This window comes from Podarcis muralis, chromosome 5 (assembly GCF_964188315.1).
Source record: "Podarcis muralis chromosome 5, rPodMur119.hap1.1, whole genome shotgun sequence".
Lineage (NCBI taxonomy): Eukaryota > Metazoa > Chordata > Lepidosauria > Squamata > Lacertidae > Podarcis > Podarcis muralis.
The window spans coordinates 59,686,681-59,706,954 of NC_135659.1; the positions used below are offsets into that span (position 1 = coordinate 59,686,681).

At 44.4% G+C, this 20,274-nt stretch overlaps 1 protein-coding gene across 1 annotated transcript; it reads left to right on the forward strand.

The window, feature by feature from the left end:
* Positions 1-31: 31 nt before the first annotated feature.
* On the forward strand, positions 32-4,341 carry SNRPE (small nuclear ribonucleoprotein polypeptide E). The gene is made up of 5 exons (XM_028734204.2): positions 32-246; positions 1,004-1,030; positions 1,761-1,823; positions 2,613-2,691; positions 4,069-4,341. Exons 1-5 carry the CDS (start codon positions 193-195, stop codon positions 4,122-4,124), a joined length of 279 nt encoding a protein of 92 aa, XP_028590037.1. The 5' UTR covers positions 32-192; the 3' UTR covers positions 4,125-4,341.
* Positions 4,342-20,274: the final 15,933 nt, after the last annotated feature.

Consider the following 20,274-nt stretch of genomic DNA (forward strand, 5'->3'; position numbering starts at 1 on the left):
GATGCAAAAAACGAACGGCTGTCGCTTAGCTTCCTGCCCGCGCCGGAAGTTCTCTTAGCTACGTCGGTGGAGCGTCGTCCTGCGCGCGTGCGAGGAATAAAGCGAGGAGTGAGAGGAGTTGACCGTTGGCTGCCCCGTCCCGCCTAAATCGGCTCGTCCTGTCGGGGGTCGCTTCCAGCCCAGCTGCCAGTCATGGCGTACCGCGGGCAAGGCCAGAAGGTGCAGAAAGTGATGGTGCAGCCCATCGTATCCTTCCGTGGCTTTCGGGAAGCGAAGCAGGCCCGGCGTGGGAAGGGGATGGTAACGGGCGGGGGGGGGGGGAAAGGAAGCAATGGCGCACAAGGGAAGTGTCTTGAGATTCGTAGGGCGTGGGGTAGTCAAGGGGGGTTGAAGGGGCGAGGAGAGAAGCAGGTGCTTGGTTTCCCGTGAGGAAATTTCGGCGCAGGAGTGGCGGGAATACAGAAGTGTGCATGCACACGAAAGCTCATACCAAGAACTAACTTAGTTGGTCTTTAAGGTGCTACTGGAAGGATTTTTTTTGTTTTGACTATAATAATAATAATAATAATAATAATATTAGTAATAATAATAATAATGAATGCGCCGTATGTAGCGACGCCACACATGCGCTGTTGTGGGTAGCCTTGAAATCCTCAATAATAATAATAAACTTAATAAAATTTATTATTTTTACCCCGTTCATCTGGAAAGCGTGAGGGGGAAGGGCAGAATATAAATGCTGGCAAACAGACTAGACTTGTGGGGAGTGGATAAAATGCGGCTCAAATTCGACCCAGAAAGCAGCCAAATGTTCAAAAGGATCTTCCAAAGTAAATTGGAATGGTTTTGATTAGAAACGGCAAGGCATACTAATTCGTGGTTGCTGTTTTCCTCAATATATGTTGAAAAGTGGAGGTGGCAGCTCTAATGCCACTGTCAAAATTGGCTCGCTTTGTGCTGCTTTATTATGAATATGTGTTTTTCCTTAAGCCACTTGTTGCAGAACCTCATCTTCAGATACCTACAGAATGTAAGTAAACACAATTTGCGATTTTTACTCCTTAATAATGAATTTGGACAAGTAGTGCTATTCAGCATAACTTGTGGATGAAGAGCAAATGGCCTGGAGATCTGGAATTTTTTATTGTGTTATAAAATCATAGTCAGGATGTGCTATTTTGCTTTATTGGAGGGGAGCGTATATAGTCTGTATTACAAGGGCTTGGTGTGAAGTTTTAAAACGAATGTGGCAGGCAAACTTTTACCTCACTTTCCTGCTGTTCAGTGTTAGAAACTGAGATGTGAAAGCTAGGAGCTAAATGGCACCTTGAAATCTAGGTTATGTCCTAATTTGAACACTGCCCATCCATTTCCATGGCCTCTGTTTATGGCAATTTTAACTGCACCGTAGGATTGAGTAGCTTTTTGTCTTGAATAAACCATAAACATTTCAAACAAAGTAAGTATAATGTTGTGTAGTGCTTCAGCACTTCAAAAACATGGTTTGGATTAAGACATCCATACATTTTGGATTGGCTTAGTACGAATCCATGATTCAGGCTCACACCTTCTGAATATGTACAGGATGTGTGTCTAATGTCATGCTGGGTTTTGGAATTTCTACCTTTTCCAAAGCCAAGTATGATTTGGCAGCCCTTTGTTCTTCATGTGAAAGCCATGGATATCTTCAATAGGCAATTGAATTTGTGAAAGCCTCTTTGGAACCATTATAAATACTTCCTTTACTATTTACTTTGCAGAGGTCCAGAATTCAGGTGTGGCTGTATGAACAGGTGAACATGAGGATAGAAGGCTGTATTATTGTGAGTATTGCCATCACTGTTTCTCTTTTCTTTCTTCACACCCACCCACACTATCAGAAGCAAACCACCCAGAAAACGATTCCTGCTTAATTAATTTTCAAGTAACTTCAGCTTCTTCACCTACTAACAAGAAGCATGTATATGATCATGCCTTTGCATGATTCACAAGGTTGTATAATTGTGCTTGCCTCTCTTACCATGGCAAGTTCATTTGGTACCAAATTTAAATGCCAGGTTAAAGCTATTTTATGTGGTTATAGGGCAGTTTATAAATTCAATTAATAATAATAATAACTGAAAACTGTTTTACATTTTTAATGCTGCTTCTGAGTTATATAGTTTTATTAATTTTACGCTGCTCATTTTATGATTTTAAATCTTTTACTTTCTATTTGTAACAGCATTTTTATGCCCTCATTACAGTATCTGTCAAGACACAGTAAAAGTTAACATGGTGAAGCAATAAAACAATAAATTTAAAATAGAATAAATAAAATGTAACTGAAGACCCAAAGAGCACAATTAATTCCTGACATTGTCAGAAAAGTCTTGCATGTCCAGAATTGAACTTTTATTTTAGTTTAATTGTGTCTTGTTTTGGAGGTTTGTGTCATTGTTTTGGCATATTGGGATATGCACTTTTTTATATAAAATCAGGCAACATGTGATGATGTTAACAAGCTGTCTGAATTCACTACCGGGATATATTGCTTTATTTCCTACCTTATCATGTGTTCTGCTTTCCCTAAAACAATGTGAAGTCATAGGCAACTGTTTTGGCCTACACAGGGATTTGATGAATATATGAACTTGGTTCTGGATGATGCTGAGGAGATTCACTCCAAGACAAAATCAAGGAAACAGCTGGGTGAGTGTTGGAGGACACCATTCCCTTTTGTCATTAGCAAATGCAATTGTACTTTCCATATTTTCAATAAAAAACCTATTTGACTGTTACATCTAGTACAGATGTTCCCTTCCAGATGGGTTTTAGCCACTGGGCTTTCACTGCCCTGCTGTGCCTGGATCTTTATTGGCTTTCTGCAAATTTTCTAGTGGGCTGGATTTCAACCACTAAGTATGAAAAAGAGCTGACTGTTGCCTGTCAAATGGGCATGTTCTTTCTCCAGTGTCCAATTATGATCTGAACAAGTGGTAAAGAATTACCTTTTAATACTACTGTGAAACTGCTATGAAAATTATTATTAAAGTGTAGTAGAAAAATAACATGAAAAGGAAAAATAGCTGCTTTTTATCTGTAAATATTACCTACTCTAAGTCTTATTAGGGATGCGGGTGGCGCTGTGGGTAAAAGCCTCAGCGCCTAGGGCTTGCCGATCGAAAGGTCGGCAGTTCGAATCCCCGTGGCGGGGTGCGCTCCCGCTGCTCGGTCCCAGCGCCTGCCAACCTAGCAGTTCGAAAGCACCCCCGGGTGCAAGTAGATAAATAGGGACCGCTTACCAGCGGGAAGGTAAACGGCGTTCCGTGTGCTGCGCTGGCTCGCCAGATGCAGCTTGTCACGCTGGCCACGTGACCCGGAAGTGTCTTCGGACAGCGCTGGCCCCCTGCCTCTTGAGTGAGATGGGCGCACAACCCTAGAGTCTGTCAAGACTGGCCCGTATGGGCAGGGGTACCTTTACCTTTTACCTAAGTCTTATTATATTTGCAGTTCATCTTATCCTAGGATGTTACTTGAATGTTTTTGGATAGCAAATTAATGCTGTAATTGAGGGCATGAAAGAGTTAGGCCATAGAAAGGGAAAAGAGAAAGGGTTAATGCTGTACAGTACTGTACTTTGCCACCCTTGCCAATATTTTTAGTACTGATTATACAGTTTAGATCGGCCTTTCTCAACCTTTGGTCCCCAGGTGTTGTTGGAATACAACTCCCATCATCCCTAATGACTGGTCATGCTTGCTAGGAATGGTGGGAGTTGTAGTCCAAAAACATTGGGGGACCCAAGGTTGAGAAAGACTGGTGTAGATAAATGACGAATGTAACTGAAGTGGGTCAGTTGGTAGAGCATGTCACTCTTAATCTCAGGGTCACAAATTCGAGCTCCACATTGTGCAGCCTGCATTGCAAGGAATTGGACTAGATGTCCCTTGTGGCCCCTTCCAATGCTACAATTCTATGAACTGAAAACTGGATTTAAGATGTTAGTAGAAAAGGGGTATTATGTTGTCAGAAAAGGGGCATCTTTTTTACTCCCATAGATCTAATGGCACTTATTTTCCATTGCAGGTCGAATCATGTTAAAAGGAGACAATATTACTCTTCTACAGAGTGTTTCTAACTAGAAATAGTTATTGAGTCTATTTTGCTTATTATTTTAACCTTTAAAACCTATAGAAGAAAACATGCAGTGGTGTAATGGTATCGCTCCCAATTCTACCGTTGGTGTCTGAAGTGTGAAGAATGAAGCCAGTTACCTAATTTGTGCTTGCATAATTTTCAATAACTTTTCTACATTGGTGTTGAATTGTAGTTCTTTATAAATAAAACTTTTTGTTACTACATCTTTGTTACTTATTATCCATAGCACCTGGTGTAGAAATCTTAAAAGTTCTATAATGATACAGCAGAAAACAAACTGTTCAGCTCAAATTACAATGTTACCTCTTAGCAATAAACTTTTCATTAGAAGATACTGGGGACTTTCCCATCAACATTTGGGAGTCTCTTTTCTGATTGGCTCCCTTAATTTAGTTGTCTTCCCCTGGTGAAAATCTCTTATCCTGGTGTTGCTTCATTTCTCAGGCAAGTATAGAGTACACCCCACTCTGTTTCCCTTTTTTAAAAAAGATGTCTTGTTCTTGTGGGTAGTGTTAACGAGTTTGGCGGGTTAGGCGATGTGCCAAGAGCCAGTGTGGTGTAGTGGTTAAGAGCGGTAGTCACGTAATCTGGGGAACCGGGTTCGCGTCTCCGCTCCTCCACATGCAGCTGCTGGGTGACCTTGGGCCAGTCACACTTCTTTGAAGTCTCTCAGCCCCACTCACCTCACAGAGTGTTTGTTGTGGGGGAGGAAGGGAAAGGAGATTGTTAGCCGCTTTGAGACTCCTGAAGGGGAGTGAAAGGCGGGATATCAAATCCAAACTCTTCTTCTTCTTCTTCTTCTTCTTCTTCTTCTTCTTCTTCTTCTTCTTCTTCTTCTAGTTCCTGGATCTAGCAGGGATTCAAATTGCTGAGTTAGCCAGGCAAGGGCCATAAAGGCCCTAAGTATGGATCCTTAAGGCAACAGAGGAAGTCACTCTGTGCCAGAGGATAAATGGGTGGGCCGGCTACCCTCAGCTGTCTGGTAGTTAGAAAGACAAAGGGCAGAGTTGAGGTTTGTGAGCTAGAAGCTAAAAGCATACAGATGCCGGAGAGAGTGCTATGCATGATTTCTGCTGGAATCCAAGGCTGTGGCCATAGGAGAAGCAAGATCCTCTTCAGGTATTAATCCTGTGAACCCCTCCATCATAGGTTCAGGTTGCATATATATGTAAATAAACCATATATCATAAAGTCACCACAGTCTCCACTTTGCATCATTCCAAAGGAAACAAACCCTGGGCAAGCACCTAGAACCCCTGGAAACTGCTCAGAGATTTGGATGGTGTGCAACTATCAATATGAAGCCACTGAGAGCAATTCATTTAGAACTCTGATTCCCAGTTGGTGGTCTGACGACCTATGGTGTAACCCACCCAGGGGTTCCATGGCACCATTCACAAAGCAAAAACTACCATAAAAGGTAAAGGACCCCTGACCATTAGGTCCAGTCGCAGATGACTCTGGGGTTGCAGTGCTCATTACGCTTTATTGGCTGAGGGAGCTGGCGTACAGCTTCCAGATCATGTGGCCAGCATGACAGCTGCTTCTGGCAAAACCAGAAAAGCACACGGAAATGCCGTTTACCTTCCTCGTACCTATTTACTTGCACTATGGCGTGCTTTCGAACTGCTAGGTTGGCAGGAACTGGGACCGAACAACAGGAGCTCACCCCATTGTGGGAATTTGAAACACTGACCTTCTAATCGGCAAGCCCAAGGCTCAGTGGTTTACACCACAGCACCACCCGCGTCCCCTAAAAACTACCATAGAAATACCAATTTTGAAAATAGGGGGTCCATGGTTTGACCTTTGAAAAATGGGGTCCATATTCCTTAGCTAGTTGGGAACCACTGAATTTAGAAATTTTGAGGCAGTGTCTTTAATATGCTGGCGACACTCAGCTGTATTTGTCTATAGCATCTGACTCAAGAAAAAGTGGGCTAGATGAGGGTCTATAAACTTAGGCTGAATTCTGCTAAGATGAAGACTTAGTGGGTGAACAGTTCCCAGGCCTGGGAGTTAGGGGCTGCATTCCTGAAGGAATATCTGTGTAGTTTGGGGGCATTCTTTGATACATCTCTCTCACTGGGGACTCGGGTGACCCCTGTGGTGAGCACCTGTTACCAGCTTTGGCTGGTATGCCATCTACACCCTTTCTTGGACAAGGATAGCTTAGCCACTATGATTCATGCATGTCTAACCCCATGATTAGATTAGTGTCATGTGCTCTTTTTGGGGCTTGCCTTGGAATTGGTCCAGAAGCTGGGGCTGCTGCAGAAGACTGTGGCCAGGTTGAGTGAAGTACCTGGATGTGCACATACTACACCTGTGCCAAGGGAACAGTGTCAGCTGTAAGTCAGCTACCAGGCCATGTTCAAGGTGGTGTTGACATAGAAAGCCCTGAACAACTTGAGACCAGGTTACCTGAAAGTTCATCTGCCTGTGTACAGATGGGCTGGATCATCTGGGGAAATTCTGCTTGTTGCACAATTTATAGGGCAGTGACACAGTAACCTGAATACACATTCTACTCCTAGAATCATGGAAGTGTATGACACATTGTTTTTTTAGACTATACTGCCAAGAGATTTTTTGAAATATTAAGCAGTATATGATTTTAAATGATAAATAATAAAATTCATTATTTGCTGTGGCTGCACGATTGTAAATTACTCATTCACTGCTGGCTGCATTGTTTCACGTTTTCAGCAGCCACCCGTGGAAAGAAACAATAGAAAGAATCACCTAATGGTTACATTGGTCAGAAAATTAAATGTATTTGTGGGACGCTTGGCTGTAGGGAAGATGGGTTTAAAGGACTTTGATTTTGAGAAAACTCAGTTAAAAATAAAATACAAATAGAATAAGTTTGAGGAGGATTAAGGAAGGGACTTGAGATGCTGATTAGGTATTTCTTAACTTGAAGTCTGTAAATCAATTACAGAAAGTATCTTAAATGCTGAGCGATAAAAAGAACACCATGCTTTTCTCAGCATTTATCTCTTCTTGTTTCTTGCTTGTTAATTCCTCCATTGTTCTGATGTTATCAGAATCAATGCTCTATCTTCATGTTAATTGTACAAGGAAGGAAGTGTAGTCTAATCAGCTTGATTGTGAAGCCCCTTTTGTGTTGACACTAGCTGTATGGACAGTAAATTGTATAGAAAATTGGCGCTGCAATTAATTGTAAGGAAAGGTCCTGACTGATGTCTGGATAGCCAGGCTGGCGTACACTCAAGATCTGAATGCTCTAAGAAGGAAGATACATAGACCCAGAAGTGGGAAAACTCTGTGGGGTTGTCCAGCTGTCACCTGACATCCTATGACATCAGGTGACAGAAACTTCAAAGGAAGAAGAGTGTTGACAAGCACTGCTGACCATCCTTCCAAGAATGAAATTTGGTGTTTATTCTGAAGAAATGAAGAAACAACCTTGATGTGGAAAGTAGTGTCAGTCTTGGACAGCAGAGGGCATAGCTGCACTTGGCAAAACCAGCCACTTCTCATGCAAAGCCAGAATCCTCGTCTTGGAGCATGCTTCTCCCAGCATTGGTTTTTTGCTGCTTTATTGGCTCCACAGCAACCTGGAAGGAAGATGAATTTGAGTTGCAGAGTGTAAGGCTCTTCTGACCACTGCAGTAGCAAAAGAGCATGCCTGCCTTTCTGATCATTGCTCTGCAATCTCTGATATTGTTGTACCCTGAGAGATTCCTGTTGCTAAGGAGGAGGAGGAGGCTCTCCTAAGTGACAGCGAGAACAAATAAGGTAAATTCCAACTTTTTTTTAATTAAAAAGCAACAACCTGTGTCTGCTTGGCTTTCTGCTTCACTGAAGCCTATTGTGTTTGCTTTGCAACTTGTTCCATAACATATTAGGCCTGTATTTCAATTGCACAGAAGCTAGAATTGTTAGGACTGCTGATCTCGGGTACCTCAAACTCCGTGAGGTACTGCAGTCTCTTCACAGCATAGCATTGTGTCAGAAACCTTTGACAAAAACCCATTTTAAAGATGCTTGCAGAAGTTGCCAAATTGCAATTTGCATTATGATGTTGTGGCAAAAATCAAATTAATAGTATCTAGTGTTTTGCCAACTCTGAAATACACTCACAGCACTGCATGGTGACTGAATCTTTTAACAGTAAGGATCCCAAGCCTCAGGAGGGAGACTTGAAATGGTTTTGTGGCAATGCTGGTAATGAAAATCCTATGAACATATTAAACTGCCTGGTGTTGCAACATACCATTGGTCCATCTGTCTTGGAAGTGAGAGACAATCATGAAGTAAGATACAGCATGGGTGGATGAGATAGAAATGGAGTGCATGTGGCAGGAACTCTTTATCAGGAAGGACTGTCTGCTCTTAAGTGGAAAGTGGGAATCCTTGCACATCTCACACTTGTCCTGAGAGAGGTAAGCTCAGCAGAGGCCAGTCCTCAATCAACTGCAGGTACCATTGTTGACAGGTTATCTCATTGCATGTGACTATGGAAGTAAGTCACAGTACTGCATCAAGGAAGTTTCCTACAATAAGGTATAAAAGCAATAGCCTCCAAATGTCTCTTCTGATCTGTGTGATCTACTTAGTCTCGTTCTGCTTTTAAGTGTCGGAGGAAACATTTTTGTGCAGCGTATTCTGACAGCTATGCATACCATGCTACGTCAGGAGCCCACCACATGTCTGCCTGTTGTGGTCAGCAGCTAGGGGGGAAATGTCGATAGTAGGCATTTGCTTTTTCTGCATAGTAAAAATATTCAATGTCATAATTATTAACATCTCATGTTAAGTAATGAGGCAGAGCTGCTCTACCACCAACTGCATCTGCAGGAGATGAAGAGTGCAATGGCCAAGGGTTGAGAGTCAACCATCAGCCATAGCTATCTCATTGCGATGACCTCAGAAACTATCAGATGCAATTTCCCCCTTCTATCCAACCCATAATTTAAGTGGACCTTCTGTTTATTGACTTACTTTACAGCATTTGAAATTTTCTATAATAATATAATCTAAGAGATTTAGAACAGAACATGGTAAATCATGTGTAAACCAAACATTTGTTGGGTTTAGGGTGGCTGGAAACAATGGAGGATCAGATTGCTGTTCTGTTAATAGTTCTATAGAAGAGTCAATATCGTACAGGGACAAGGAGGAATGGTTAAAACATTTGGGGCTTTTTAGTTAAAAGGTGAGGATAAAGTGAATATGAGATTTCCCCTTTCATTATAATCTAGGGGCATACAACTAACATGATGGAACAGAGCCACTGTAATTAAAGGACACGGCCAATTTAAATCCACTGATTTAAATGGTTCTACTCTGAGTAGAATTTAGTTGACTGCAACACCAAGAGATCCAGACAGGAGGAAGAACCACTTCACAGTTAAATTTTGGAATTCACTGACATAAGTTAGGTTGATGGGAACTATCTTTAAAAGGAGTCAGATTCATGGAGAAATGCCACCTTCTCCATACTGCAACTACGAACATCACACATTACTGCAGCAGACAGGGTCCTTAATATTTGTGTAAAGAATAAAGGATTTCAGCAGGTACAGTGTATGAATGTAAAAGGAGTCCTACTGGATCAAATACCTGTTTTATCCTGGAACCTGTTGCTAAAAGTCACCAACCAGATGCCTCTTGGGAAGCCCACAAACAAGTCAATAAACTAGGTCAATATCCCGTTCCTGCTGTTGTCCCCTATCAAATGGTATCCAGAGGCATTTTGCATTTGATCTTGGATGCAGCATATTGTCACCATGACTAGTAGCCACTGGTAGCCTTATTTTGTTGGGAGGGTGCATCAGTGCCTACCTAACCTTTTCTGCAGGGACGCGGGTGGCGCTGTGGGTTAAATCACAGAGCCTAGGACTTGCCAATCAGAAGGTCGGCGGTTCGAATCCCCGTGACGGGGTGAGCTCCCATTGCTCTGTCCCTGCTCCTGCCAACCTAGCAGTTTGAGAGCACGTCAAAGTGCAAGTAGATAAATAGGTACCGCTCCGGTGGGAAGATAAATGGCGTTTCCGTGTGCTGCTCTGGTTCGCCAGAAGTGGCTTAGTCATGCTGGCCACATGACCCGGAAGCTGTACACCTTGGCCAATAAAGCGAGATGAGCGCCACAACCCCAGAGTCGGTCACAACTGGACCTAATGGTCCCTTTACCTTTACCCTTTTCTACTATACCTGATGTCACAAGGTTATCTGGATCCTGTTGAGAGTGATGCTGTCAAGCACATATTCAGAGGGGGGGTTTGTACACTATGAAGATGAGACTTGCTTTCGACTTTGTTTGCTTCCCATACTTTCCTATATAAAAAAAGTTAACAAGTTGCCTTCCCAATGTTGTTGGGCTCCAACCTCCATCAGCCTCAGTCAGCATGGCTACTAGTCGGGGATAATGGAAGCTGGAGTTCAGCAACATCTGGAGAGCTGCAAGTCGCTCAGCCCTGCATTATAGCTTCATCATCACAGACAGAACTTTCCCGTTGCTCGCTGTTAGTTCCCACATTTGGCTGCGTTGATCAAATACTGAGCGATCAAGTCATTTATGCATGTATAAACTAGCCCTTAGCAATCTCAGTAAATGCCTTCCCTGTCAAGCAATCAACAGGAGCCGTTCTTTACTGATCCCAAAATATTTTACTATATTTGGGGTAAACTAGTCTCCCTTTGGGCAGAAGGGATGCCTGATTTAGTGTTCATGAGGCTTTGGGGAGAGATGCAGGCTTGGACGTAATATCACACTTCCTGTCTGAAAATGCACAGTGCAGTGATGAACAATGCTGGTTTTGGGACTGTGGGTGGGCAGCCTTCCTATAAGGCCCTGAACTGATGGCTTGAGATCTGGTTCATGTGCTATCTATGTTGCCTAGAGAAAGTCTCTTAATGTCTGTTTACACCTGGGATATTGAAGGTCCTGTCTACCTTGGTCATTTAGGCTTGCAACATGTCCTAAGATCTGAAGAGATGTGTGCTCCCAATTCTATTATTATTTTTTAAAATGTATATACTATTTAACACAATAATTTCAAATGCAGGAGAAAGTCAGGGCATTCACAGCGGAGTATCAGCAAGAGGGAAAGGGAATGTGTACCCTGTTCAGTGCACATCAATTATCCTCTGCAAATGTGCTCCTGGTTCTCCCTCCTCCTTAGTTTGGCACATTTCCATCATAACCCAGCTGCTGGAAAACTGATTTAAAATGCCCAGAGGGAAGCATTTACAAGGGAGAACTGGCACGCTTAGCTTGGTTAAGCACACCTACTGTGTTATGTTCATTCTCACTTGCATATGCCTTAGTGGTACTAAGCAAGCATGCGGTTGAGCACCCCATGTATACCTGGAAATGTGTAGTTCTATCCTCATATTCTGTCTGCCATTTGCATGCAGAAGGAAGACAAAAGAACAAATTCAAAAAAGTGAAACAACAAAGATGAGAGCCCCAGATTTCTTGATGTGTATTGCTGGTTTAGTGAGGGGTATAGAGGCATGCATGAGCACTTTAAAAGTGTATACAATGGTACCTCTGGTTACATACTTAATTCGTTCCGGAGGTCCGTTCTTAACCTGAAACTGTTCTTAACCTGAAGCACCACTTTAGCTAATGGAGCCTCCAGCTGCTGCTGCTCGGCCGCTGCGCGACTTCTGTTCTCATCCTGAAGCAAAGTTCTTAACCCGAGGTACTATTTCTGGGTTAGCGGAGTCTGTAACCTGGAGCGAATGTAACCTGAAGCATATGTAACCCGAAGTACCACTGTAGATTAATCACAGGGTGAGTATAAGTGTCAAAGCCACAGTGAAACTAATTCCTGGTTGTTAGAATGAATGTCCAGTTCAAGGAGCTGAAGGGCATTTCACAAAACTTCCAGAAGTGCATTAAAACCGTAGATTGCTGATCTCTAACAGAAGTTCCCAAATTGTGGTCTGCGAGCTTCTTTCAGGTGGAAGCTGTGACACTGAATGGAGGGATTAAATGCTCATATTGGTTTTTAATTGTCTTCTTTTATTACTCATATTGTACTTCATTATTTATTATTGTAATTTATATTTTATGGAATTCAAATTGTATCGCAATAAAATACAGCAGAACAAAGAAAAAAGCAATGAGATACAGCATTTAGCACAGCACTTTACACTTGCTGCAACAGGCAGAAAAAAGGAGCAGTTTTCATGTGGTCCATGAAAGGGGGGGAAATGGGGAGCCACTGACATACTGTATATGGATTGCATAGACTGTGTCACAAACAACTGCTCTGCTATGAAGCCACTCCTTGCAGGATAGGATTGGAACCTTTTCTTTGCCCAACTCCTGTATCCGCATCAGCATCTCCTGAGACACAGACATTTGACAACCAAGCTGGATCAGTCCAGCATCCTGTCCTCATAGAGGCCAACCAGATGCCTATGGGAAGTCTGCAAGCAGGACCTGAGCACTAGCACACTTTTTCCACCTGTGCTTCCCTTCAACTGGTATTCAGAGACATGCTGCCTCCAACTGTGGAGGTAGAGCATAGCCATCATGGCGAGCAGTGAAGTCCTCCTGGCAAATAGATGAAGTGCAGAAGGAAACCTCAAGCTGCTGTTAAATGAACAGGGGCCGGAACAGTGAGAAAGGGGCATCTCTTCTCAACATCAGTCACTCACAGTATTCCATAATCATCTGAATCTCACCACAAGCGTATCTGTGCCCACCTACAGGCTTTCTCTGTGGTCCTGACCAATGTGTATTTCTTAACCTTGATTCTGATTAGATTTGCTTTGGAAACTTGTCATTGGGGAGGGCAGATGTGGAGGAAATAATGAGTGACTGGCTTCCCCCCGCCCCCGGACTTTCAAACATTATAGCATTTGCAGAGTATGAACCCACCAAATATGCCACTGACTTTCCAAGTAAATACACTTGCACACCACCCCAGTGTCTGGGCAGTGTGAAATTCTCGGGGTTGCAGGTGTTTACCCAGAGTTTGGTTTCCTCATGCCAGCAAGAAAAGCTGAAGAGCACTGGAGTGGGGGACAGAGCTCCACTTATCTTTGCATTTTTCTGCAATCTTTTTCTTTCTTTCTAGAAAGACACCTTCCTTCTTGGTGTCTCTTTGCTGGAAGCAAATTGTGGGCAGCTTTCAGCATGTCTCAAGCCAAGTTTTTGTCAGAGGCACTGGCTACTGTAAATGTTTTGCCTCCGTTCTTGCGATTCAGTTTGACTGCTTGTTCTGGCTGTTGATGACTGTCCTTCTATTTGTTCTCTTTTGTAATAGTACCCAAACACATACCACACACCATGTCCTAGAAAATTATGCCTTGCTAATTATCTGATACCTCCCACAGAGAGTGTCTACCTACTGGCCCTCTGGAGAACCTCTCCCATGTTCTGTGCTATGAATTCAAACAACCGGACCCCCTGGAGACAACAATGCTTTATTGTTCTCCGAAGCCATAACAATGCGAAAACAGGCCACAGGCCACTTCATCCATTTTGTAGCATAGCCACTGTGTCCCAAGTGCAGTCCTGAGGGCTTTCCCTGCACTGCCAGCATTAACCACCCTTGTTATTAGATCAAGATGCCTCTCTGCATATCGGTCCTCTCGGTCCAGCAGGATGTGTCCTGCTTCAGGAGGAGGAAGTGGCTTCTAGCTGCTGCTTTGTTAACTGTGGCTTCTCAGGCATTAGAATAGGAAAGACTGAAAAGGCCATGCAAGACAATGGAGCATTGTCGTCTCTGGGGATGGTTATTGTTTGGTTTTGCTCTGCTTACAGTCTATGGAGTTTTCCTGTTGCTTCATGCTTTCTGGGGGTGGGAATGCCCATAAACAACAGAGCCCTCAATCCAATTCTTTGACCACAGAGGAGACTCAAAGAGTAGGCAGTATGAAAAGAGGGAAATTGGAGAGGGGGAAGAGTGTGTGGTCTAGTACACCAAACCTACACATGTGTAGAGAGCTAAGAATTCCAGTGCAAGAAAACAATACATGCTCATACATCTCTGAAGCCTTGCTCAGGTCTGGCACTACACTAGCTGTTTGCCCCCATTGTCCTAAGCAAGTAGTACATTGTCCACTACTCCTATATGTAAGCAATCCCACTACTCCTATATGTAAGCAAGCATTGTCCACTACTCCTATATGTAAGCAATTCAATATGAATGAATCCCTTGGGAATTCATTCCTCTGGAGCAATGTACCATGTAAAACAGAGGAGTGTGATTACATCCGACACTGATTCTTGTGATTGTGAAAAAGGGTTATTGTATCTTGTATCTTCCTTGGCCCCTTCATTCACAACCCACTGGCTCATGAGTATCCACTGCATTGCAGGCAGTGGCGTAGCGTGGGGGGTGCAGGGGGGGCCGGCCACACCGGGCGCAATATCTGGGGGTTAGGGTTAGGGGGCGCGAATCCACAGGTTAGAGGGCACAAATCCACGGGTTAGGGGGCGGAAATTACTTGCCTTGCCCCGGGTGCTGACAACCCACGCTACGCCACTGGTTGCAGGTATGTGTATGTCCATGAGTAGGTTGAGCATTCATGTGTCTCGAGAGATAACGGAGTCCCCCTCCATTGGAAGTGAAGTCAAATCTCTGGAGAATCCTAGCGCTTGTTTTTGTTGCATTAGCAGCACCAAAGTGAACTCTCTGGGGCGCAAGCCTGGGCAGTGTGTATGGATGTCCTGGGCTGCCCAGACAACAAGACCCCCCTTCTCAGACTCACTGATGTGAACCAAAGGAAAGCAGAGCCATACATTTGGCACCAGCTTGGGTGCAAAAGTTGCCGGAGAGAGGTGTACAAGGCGCCATCCAACCATCTTAGGAACTCCACTCAGGATTTGTGTAGGGTTTACTCCTCAGCCTTTTCTTCTGCCTAACAGATCCTGCAAGACAGAGCAGGTTTAGGATAAGTGTTTTCCTTCTTCTAGATGGGCTACCTTCACAGATTGATGAGCCCCATCTGCCCCTCACTTCCCTCTACATACAACATGTGCAGAAACCGCCTTTTTGAATGTTGGACCCACTATTGATCTCATCTGCCAGAGCCTGTATTCAAATGCAGGGAAGTCCCTAACACATTAAGGATTTGAGACCCATTGGATACCCTCACCTGGTTCAGCCAGTGATTCAAAGCCATTTCCCATTTTGCATGCTGATAGCTTCTCTGAGCCACAGATGAGAGCTGAGTGCAGGGTGGGGACCAAAGGTGGACAAATGGGTGGCTAACCTGTGACCCTCTAGATTGTCATTGGATTCTAACTCCCATTGGCCAATTGAGAGTTGTAGTCTAACAACCTCTGGAGGGCCCCAGGTTATATATCTCTGCTATACACCAGTGCAAAATAGACTACTTTGCCAGCAATGCCAATTTATTTCATGACAACAGCTTACAGCCTCCATACATCTGAGATTAAGGAGGAGGCATCTTGAGCCCCTATGCATTTTAGAAATCAATGATTGCTTTCTTTCTCCATTGACCATGCTGGCTGGAGCTGATAGGAGCTGTAGTCCAACAACACCCTGAGGACCACAGGTTCCCCATCCCTGGCATAGGGCTTCTGGAAGTGAATGTGATCCCTGCATACTAGGATGAGTCTTCTCTCCATGACACCCCCCCCCATCCTCCACACCATGAGGCCTTGTTCACCACACCAGGCCTGCCAAGAGCAGGAGCTTGAGTAATGTAGCAGGAGGATTTTGCATGTGCAAATACACAGAGGAGACGGGTATTATTTTGGTCCCTATGAAAATGCAGAGGAAAAGTATGTGAATGCACACACAAAAACCACCCAGCTTTCTCTGTGTAAGCTATTTGTGCATTGGTGTGTGTTTTCACAGGTCCTTGTCTAATGATCAGATGTACTTCAATTCTTTTAATCCATAATAACAGCCTGGAGGCGACCCATCAAGGTTTTCCCATAGCAGGTGTAAACTGTAGCATAGATATATCTTGTGAAGCATCAATCAGGAAATAGGAGAAATTCTCATGAGTAATGAGCCATTCCAACCCACAGCCATCAACTGTTCCAACAAAGAGCTGATGTAGATCATATCAAGGTATTCAGAAAGGTGTTTCTGATCTAGCTAATCTAACTGCAAGCATCTCTGAGGTGCAGAGAATCTCCGTCCTAGATTCTGATTAGAAAGTGAATTGCCCAAGTTGTGGATGAATCTGCTGTGGCTGCAGATTAGGGAAATTGGTGTGAGGGGGGGGGGGAGGTGTCGGTGGTAGCTCAGCAATCTGTTATTATAATAGAGGCTTCTTAATCAGTAATCAATGGGTCTTGATCTCGCAATGCATCTGTAGCACAAGGAGATAAGGTGGAATTCCCATTCATAACTACAGCTCTGCTCTTGGCTGTGTGACAGATAATTCTGTGCCTCAGTTTTTCCATCTGTAAAATAGGGACTGGAATACATATGCGATTCTACTTGCTGCAGAGACAGAAGAATTCTGCGTGAATATCTTTTCATTTAAGATTTGCTGGTAGCGCTGAGCATCTGAAAACTTGTGCTTTGTGTGGTGGCGGAAAGTTATATGAAAATACTGTTTCCAATTGTTAATAAACCACCATGTCAGAGAAGAGGGTGGGAGAGAGCATGGACTGACTGGATTCTCTCTCTCTCTCTCTCTCGTTCTCATTCTCTCTTTCTCATATAGACATGATTAGGTGGTTCCATGTGGTTTCTTAACGTTTTCTAAAGCTGGTTCTCCCTCACCCCTCCCAGTTCTGTGGGACTTCCAGTCCTGGAGCTCTGGAGCTCCCTCTTTCTCCCTTTCCCTCCCTCCTAGACTGCCCTACCTGAATAGGTAAGGCATGGAGAGAGAATAGGAGCCCCTGGGTGCATTGTTTTTTTCCAATGGGCCTGGAACAATTGCTAAATACAAATCCCACAGAGAAAGGAAGGAGAGAGAGAGAGACAAAAGAGGTAACCTGAGCACAAAGGAGAGGAATGAAATGGTAAGTAAAGTCAAACAAAAAGGAGCCTGGCTGAGACAAAAGACATGAACAATATCCCCGAGGCAATAGGCTCCGGAACAATGGGGACAGTGACAGCAACACAAAGGCACCAGTGTTTGCAAGTAGACGTTATCTCACACAGCCACTGGCAGGCTCGGCCCTGGTGCTTCTATTTTCAGGGATGCTTTTTGTGCAATGCTGAACAATATTCCTTGCATGGTTGCAGATAGAAAAGATGGAGGGGGGGGCGTGATCCTGCCGCCCCCATCTTTGAGGTCAACTCTGTAGTAGTGTAAACAGGCACAGCCCTTTTGTCTATGGACAGGCAGGAGAGGTGGGTTTTGCTCCCTTGGCATAATTGTCCTTTCTCTGTGGTTGTTGTGGTTTTGGGACCGAAAGGAACCCTCGAAAGTGTAACCCAGTAAGAAAGACAGGCCTCCCGGGTAGTATACTTCTCTCCTTACATTCTCATGGGTTTATGTGGGTCTTACCTGCCCAGGCATAATGCAACAGCGGAAAAACAAACAAGCCTGTATGTAGCTATTGATATCCCTTCAACACCATCCCTTGACAGTATATATGTGATGCAAGGGAGGGTCTGCTCTTTGGGAGGCTCACTGTGATACTGAACTCATGGATCTCTTCCTAACAGCCTCAGCTGGACCTTGGACTGGGTTTTGCAGGCAGCACAGCCATGTATCAGGGCCTGCTCCAGCCGGACTTCCCCACCCAGGGGGGTATCTACCACCAACTGCCCTGTGAGATGTACCCCGGTAAACTTATATTTTAATATTACTATGACTTTCTAAAGGGATCTGAATGATTCTTGTAAGCTGCCTTGGAAGGATTTGCATCCTGAAAGACGGGATATAAATAGTACTGGTACTAAGTCATAAAATAATAATAAATTGTTCAGTTTCTATGTTTGTGTGTCTTTCTGCCGGAGCCACTTCCTGCATCAGCATACAAGGTTAAAATGTAATGATCAGCTGTGTCCACCAATCTCATCAGTGGATAGATGTATGACTTCTCTTCCACTCTTCATTGTGGCAGACAACAGCTTTCTCCCCAGGAGAAAATCCACAACACTCCTGCTTCTCACATTATTGGTATGCCCGATACAGCTAGTGTTAGTCATGAGTGTGACTACGTGTGATTAAAACCTATAGGATGCAAGTTATTGCACTCATTTTCAGTGCAACTGAAGCCCCACTATGCACATGGAAGGGGGCAGGGCCCTGCCATACCCCAGCTGTTCACATCTCCCCAGTGTCTGCCAACCGAATGGAATATCTGGGGAAAGGTACCTGTGTGCATACTGTTGTACACGTGTAGGCGACGCCATGCAATCAAAGCTCCTGCTTGTGCTGGGCTCCCAATAATATGAACTGTTTTCGTATGCCTCCACATGCAGGCATCAGGGCCAGGATCAGCAGAGTGTGGGGTCCCCACCATCTTGTTTCTAGTGTACACATGGAAAAACATGTGATGTGAACATGGCTTATGTCAAGACTAAATTGAGCTGGAATGGAGACATCAATAATAATATGTGATGTGTGGCCTGTAATGGAAGGCAGGAGGTACAGAACCTTTTCACTTTCTCCCATGACTGCCTCTCAAGACAGGTCATGCTCAAAGCTCCATAGACTGCTACCACAACCTCTTTCAGGAATCCTCTTGGTGGGTCAGGAGTGCTTTCTAGGATCCAAGGCAAATTAAAGGGGAAGCTGAAATAGTGTCCACACCACTAATCCCTCCTTGGGGAACTAGCACATGCAGCCAGTGCAGAAGTGAGTCCCATCCTGTCCTGCAGCTGATGACACTGGCCCATCAGAGTGATGACTCGAGCATTTGTTGGAAGACATTCTCATTTAAGGAGGCTAGCATTTAATTGTGGCTAGCATCAGTATGGAGGACGTTTCTCTGGTTTTAATCTGTAACTAGTTTATATGTTATGGGACGCGGGTGGCGCTGTGGGTTAAACCACAGAGCCTAGGACTTGCCTGTCAGAAGGTTGGTGGTTCAAATCCCCGCGACGGGGTGAGCTCCCATTGCTCGGTTCCTGCCCCTGCCAACCTAGCAGCTTGAAAGCATGTCAAAGTGCAAGTAGATAAATAGGTACCACTCCGGCAGGAAGGTAAATGGCGTTTCCGTGTGCTGCTCTGGTTTTCTAGAAGCGGCTTAGTCATGCTGGCCACATGACCCGGAAGCTCCCTCGGCCAATAAAGCGAGATGAGCGCCGCAACCCCAGAGTCAGCCATGACTGGACCTAATGATCAGGGGTCCCTTTACCTTTTACTGGTTTATATGTTACCTCTCAACTTCCAGCACACTACTGCCAGGACTCAGATAGACTGGTAAAGGAAAAAGCAATTTATGTGTGTTGTATGTGCCACCAGATGGTGACGTGGAGTCCTGCTTTTCTTTACCTGTTTTCCCTGTTTAAATTTACAACGCTTTAAACTGAAACGCTTCTTTGATGTGTCTAGATCCAGCCCCAGTTCTGCTCCAGGGGTCAGCTGACTCCAGCCCAGGGATGACACCATACACTGTTCGTGCAAAGGTCAAATGCTGCCATCTTGAATATGTAGTAAGGAGTAGGCACCAACGAGCACAAAGGAATTTACTTTTCAGTAAGCAAAGCTAAGACAAGGGACATGGGTGGCGCTGTGGGTTAAACCACAGAGCCTAGGGGTTGCCATCCAGAAGGTTGGTGGTTCGAATCCCCACGACAGGGTGAGCTCCCGTTGCTCGGTCCCTGCCCCTGCCAACCTAGCAGTTCGAAAGCACGTCAAAGTGCAAGTAGATAAATAGGTACCACTCTGGTGGGAAGGTAAATGGCGTTTCTGTGTGCTGCTCTGGTTCGCCAGAAGCGGCTTAGTCATGCTGGCCACATGACTCAGAAGCTGTACGTCGGCTCCCTCAGCCAATAAAGGGAGATGAGCGCAGCAACCCCAGAGTCAGCCATGACTGGACCTAATGGTCAGGGGTTCCTTTACCTTTAAGCAAAGCTAAAGCACACCTAGGTTTATACTAAGAAGGCAGGAATAGCTTCTTCAAACGCTACCGTAATTTCAGGGTTATGCAAAAGAAAACAAGAAGACATGCGGGGGGGGAGAATCTATTAATAAAAAGTATGTGCCAAATCAGAAAGAAAACAAAGCGGAAAAGAGGTATTGGTTAACAAAGAT